Source organism: Oncorhynchus mykiss, chromosome 30 (assembly GCF_013265735.2).
Source record: "Oncorhynchus mykiss isolate Arlee chromosome 30, USDA_OmykA_1.1, whole genome shotgun sequence".
In the NCBI taxonomy this organism is placed as follows: Eukaryota; Metazoa; Chordata; class Actinopteri; order Salmoniformes; family Salmonidae; genus Oncorhynchus; species Oncorhynchus mykiss.
In genome coordinates, this window is record NC_050570.1 from 45,741,297 (window position 1) to 45,746,926 (window position 5,630).

General features: G+C 39.6%; 1 protein-coding gene across 1 annotated transcript; it reads right to left on the reverse strand.

Annotated features, from left to right (window-relative positions):
- Positions 1-235: 235 nt before the first annotated feature.
- Positions 236-3,270, reverse strand: LOC110520959 (heme-binding protein 2). The gene is made up of 7 exons (XM_021598410.2): positions 3,170-3,270; positions 2,452-2,514; positions 2,231-2,309; positions 1,747-1,867; positions 1,492-1,625; positions 728-891; positions 236-618 (listed from the first exon to the last, which is right to left on the reverse strand). Coding segments are annotated over exons 1-7 (642 nt in total). The 5' UTR covers positions 3,172-3,270; the 3' UTR covers positions 236-539.
- Between the last annotated feature and the right edge of the window lie 2,360 nt (positions 3,271-5,630).

Below are 5,630 nucleotides of genomic sequence, written 5' to 3' on the forward strand. Positions count from 1 at the left end.
TCGCTCTAGAGAGGAAGGTCTGCTAACTGACTAAAATGTAACATGTTCATTTGTAATGTTCATTGTAATCTCTCATTGGGCAGACTATGTAACAAATATGGTATCTGACGCCAGTACCCAAGATTTTATGTTCATTATAATCATACTGTATTCACCACCACTTGAGTATGACCAAAGAGCTGTAGAGGATTTGTTTGGCATATATTTAAGCAAACAAACTCAACACAGACACAATTCATATTTTATTGAGAAAAAGTTCCAAATCTTAGTCAACATTGATTGTACAGAGTTTGAATCACAGGTCTAGGGGGTGCTCGTCACCTCTCTAACAAATTGAATCCTGAATAAGTATGAGAAAATTTTAAGACATGCAGTGTGTATACACTCTATAGCATGTGGCATATTGATTTTGGATTACAGTGCCACTAGATCAAGGACACATCTCTTAGTTCATATCGTTGTTCTCAGTCTACCATGCACCTCCAATTGGTCCTCCTCAAAGCAGTAATGCCAGACTCAGCAGTAGTAGAGGAGGATGTTTAGGAGGAGGTAGGGCACACAGGCTCTCCCTCAACAATGTACCACACCTCGTTGTGCCTGTTCAGAATCTTCTTTGGGCTGAAGGACACACACAAAATATTAAAGTATATTTGAAAAAAGTATTGTGGTGGAATTTGGTTTGATGTTGGATATGAGTATATTGAAGGATTTGTATCTGTGCTCCCACCTGTCATATCCCACAGCATAGTGGTAGTCTTTGTTGTAGGTGGCCTGAACTTTGTCTAGCTGCCTTTTCAGCAGCATGGAGTTTACACTGGATGTCAAAGACATCATCCATCCACCGTAGCCCCTCACGTACACTTTCATGTCTGGCATCTCAGTAAAGTACACCTGTATGGGGAAATCACAATGACATCTACATTGTTAACCAGCGGTCTTTAAAAAAAAACATGACATACTTGACATGGGTTCAAATGGTATTTGTTATTTTTCAAATACTTAAGCTCCGCTCGATTGAGCTTGCCTGGCTCAATGGCACCATGGAACAGTCCCAAAAGTGCAAACCCTGCCCACCTGACACTATAAAAGCTATATCTAACTATTTGAAAGATACTTATTGAACCCAGGTCTGATAGACAATCATATTATGTTCAACTTAGATTCAGTTTTACTAAAGTGCCATGTGGGTGAGGTTTTTACTTTTGGGACTATTCCATTGGCACTATTGAGCCAGGCAAGCATAATTGAGCTCAGCTTAAGTATTTGAAAAAACCCACTCAATAAAGCACACAAATACTACAGACCCCTGGCTACCGATGTGGATGTAATTGTGTCAGGTTTACAGGTTTTTGACAGGTGTCAGCAATATGGTAATAGCTCCACTTTGCCCTCTGATAGGCTAAGTGGAAGATTCACCATATTGCTTATACCAATCAAATCCTCTCAGATCATGTGCATAGGGCGTAGGTTCTATTTAGGATTTGGCTTTACCTTGTCATCAGTGGGTTGGGGAGGAGTCATCTGATGGGTAGACGGCAGGAGGAAGCTGAGCGTGAAGACAGACGACCCCCACTTCTTCTCTTCAATTTTGACAGTCACCGGAGCTGTCATGTCAATGTTGACTCCTATAGGAAAGATCTGTGTAAGCACTTGTTACCAGGTATACACACGCATGGAAACAGATTCATGCACGTGCATCCACACACACACAAATAGATTGATACACACACACACACACACACACACCAGCCTTGTTGGATCCGGTGATATAGTTGAAGAGTCTCCTGAAGGCAGTGTAGGTGGCCTTGTCCATGAAGTATGCTTCCTCATCTGTTGACACCCATTTCACTGAGTCATAGTGGCGCACCTGTAACACAGGAACAAACCTTCACTCAATAGTCCTCTGCTGTAGAGTGTATTTGAGTTGCAGATGTTGGGGACGGGATTAGGATGAGACTGCGCAAAACGTGCATAACTGATCAACAACCCTGCAGAACTGATCTACAATATTTTTCAGATTACCGAAACCCAATACGATAACCAAAATGGGGATGATAATGATGATCATCATGTTGTTGATTTTATATATTTTAATGCAAATGCTATTGTTTTGTATCTGCTACCCTGACCAACAACTAAACATTAAAAAAATGGTCACAAAAAAGGTGGTGAAACAAACTCCTATATTGTAGCCCCAATGTGCCATTAATTTGTGCTGCACAAGACTGACCTCATAATCGTCATTCTTGCACACCAGATCATAGAGCAGACATTCCTTTGACTCTGTGCAGAAGTGAGACTTAAAGGAAACAGTGGAAAACAAATCAATAAAGAACAATAGCATACGATTTAGCCCGGATACTGTTCATTCATTATACAAACAGTATTATTCTGAAACACGTGGTTTCAGGATGTGTGGAAAGTAATAACAGAGGTGTATTAGAACTTCCTTACCCAACTCTGGCTTCAGCAGTCAAGATGAGAACCAAGCCAACCAACCCTGCCAAATAAACCCTGAAGTACACACAAACAGTCAGTGTCACATAGACACACTTTCATACTCTTTCACACTCTTCACATGGTGCTGCTACTCTGTTGATTATCTATCCCGATTGCCTAGTCACTTTTACCCCTACCTACATATACATATTACCTCAACAACATTCTACCCCTGCACAATGACTCTGTACTAGTACTCCTTGTATTTAGCCTCGTTATAGTTATTTTAGTGTTACTATTTACATTTTTATTTTGCAAATTATTCTTAGATTTTGACTCTGCATTGTTGGGAAAGGCTCGGAAGTAAGCATTTCACTGTAATGTCTACTACATATGTTGTATTCAGCGCATGTGACAAATACATTTGATTTGAAAACCTAAAGTACACAAAACCACTGTTTTGTGTACTTTAGGTTTTCAAATCAAATGTATTTGTCACGTGCTGTCGTCACATGAAAAACCTAAAGTACACACAAACAGGCAGTGACATCATCATATGAAAAATATATCATACAGACATAACTTGCAATATTGTAATACCTTAAAAGACAGAAACTATGTTATTACACATTTCTATTTCTATACAAATCCCTCTTCCTTTAATTACTTAACACCATAACAAATCAAACAAACCTAATCAATGCAATGATGACCTATCATTTCTACTTACATTGTGCTGAGTGTGTCTTTTCGATCAGCTTAGTTCAGATGTATTCACTGGCCTGAGGGAAATGCTTGCAGAGAAACTATTTATACCAACTGAGTGTTATTTGCATCAGTCCCCAAAACACGCCCATTTCACCACAGAATGTGCAATGGACTTCAAGCGCTTAAGAGAAGAAAAGGTGGTTTATAAATAAATGTGTGCCAAGTTAGATAACGTGAGACGATTGATCTTGATGCGTCTTTGAAAAGCAAGTATAGGATTATTGAAAAAGAGGCTGTGACTAGATCCGTCACGTGTAGTAGACTATTATATATTTCTGTTTCGTAATTAAAGCCTTTGCTGTTTCGCAATAACAGCCTGGCTGTCACGTTTACACTAAATAAATAGCACTTGCATGTAATTTGTTCACTGAGCACTGCTGGGTCGACATTACCAATCACTAGTGGGCAATGGAGTAGCCCTGTTTATAATTGGTGCTAACATGGACTCTTTGTCCTGATCTTGTCCACATTCTGATTGTGCCCACATTTTTAGACAGGTGTAGATGATTTAAAGACACATTGTGATCAGATCTTTCTTACCACCTCTGGAGGTAATCCACATTTATTATGATATTAATTTTATAATGTAGAGTGAAATTAAAATTTAAAAAATTGGATGCACATTGGGCAAACATTTTCCAATTCATATCAAACCATATTCCCCACCTATAAAAGCAGATAGGACAGCACTTTTGCACGACCCAAAGAGCTCAGCTTTGACCCCCACGAAGAGGAGAGTAATCTAGAAAACAGAACTCTGGGGTGTATCTCAATAGTCGAAAACAGCTTAATTTCTAAACATTTTAGCAGACAATCTTTTCCAGAAGGACGTACAGGAGCAATTAGGGTTACAGTGCCTTGCGAAAGTATTCGGCCCCCTTGAACTTTGCGACCTTTTGCCACATTTCAGGCTTCAAACATAAAGATATAAAACTGTATTTTTTTGTGAAGAATCAACAACAAGTGGGACACAATCATGAAGTGGAACGACATTCATTGGATATTTCAAACTATTTTAACAAATCAAAAACTGAAAAATTGGGCGTGCAAAATTATTCAGCCCCCTTAAGCTAATACTTTGTAGCGCCACCTTTTGCTGCGATTACAGCTGTAAATCGCTTCAATGATTTAATCCGTTTTAGAATAAAGCTGTAACGTAACAAAAAGTGGAAAAAGTCAAGGGGTCTGAATACTTTCCGAATGCACTGTAGCTCTACAGTAAATCAAGTATATATGACCTGCTTCAAGTGATCACTTTCACTTTCAACATAGCCACTTCATTTGCGCACTCGCTCCAGAATGGGAAAAAATATTCTTTATTTTATTCAGCTAACTTTAATTATATTCTTCTTACTATAAAATCATGTAATATAAAGTAATGGCATGGGACTTACAGTGCCTTGCAAAAGTATTCATCCCCATTGGTGTTTTTCCTATTGTGTTGTGTTTCAATCTGTAATTTCAATGGATTTTTATTTGGATTTCATGTAATGGACATGCAGAAAATAGTCCAAATTGGTGAAGTGAAATTTTAAAAATTACTTGTTTCAAAAAAACAAAAAACATTACCTTCAGAAGTCACATAATTAGTGTAATGAAGTCCACCTGTGTGCAATCTAAGTGTCACATGATCTCAGTATATATACATACACCTGTTCTGAAAGGCCCCAGAGTCTGCAACACCACTTAGCAAGGGACACCACCAAGCAAGCGACACCATGAAGACCAAGGAACTCTCAAAAACAGGTCAGGGCCGAAGCTGTGGAGAAGTCCAGATCAGGGTTGGGTAATAAAAAATATCCGAAAATTTGAACATCCCACGGAGCACCATTAAATCCATTATTAAAAAATGGAAAGAATATGGCACCACAACAAACCTGCCAAGAGAGGGCCGCTCACCAAAACTCATGGACAAGGCAAAAAGGGAATTAATCAGAGAGGCAACAAAGAGACCAAAGATAACCCTGAAGGAACTGCAAAGCTCCACAGCGGAGATTGGAGTATCTGTCCATAGGACCACTTTAAGATACACATATTAGCCACTAATTTCTAGTATGTCAATGTAAATAATCTGTGTGGCCATTTGATTAATTGTTCAGCAGTCTTATGGCTTGGGGGTAGAAGCTGTTAAAGGAGCCTTTTGGACCTAGACTTGGCACTCCGGTACCGCTTGCCTTGCCGTAGCAGAGAGAACAGTCTATGGACTGGAGTCTTTGACAATTTTTGGGCCTTCCAAGAACAAAGCCTAGTATATAGGTCCTGGATGGCAGGACGCTTGGCCCCAGTGATGTACTGGGCTGTACGCATTACCCTCTGTAGCGCCTTACGGTCAGATGCCGAGCAGTTACCAGGCGGGGATGCCATACCAGGCGGGGATGCAACCGGTCAGGATGCTCACGATGGTGAAGCTGTAGAACTTTTTT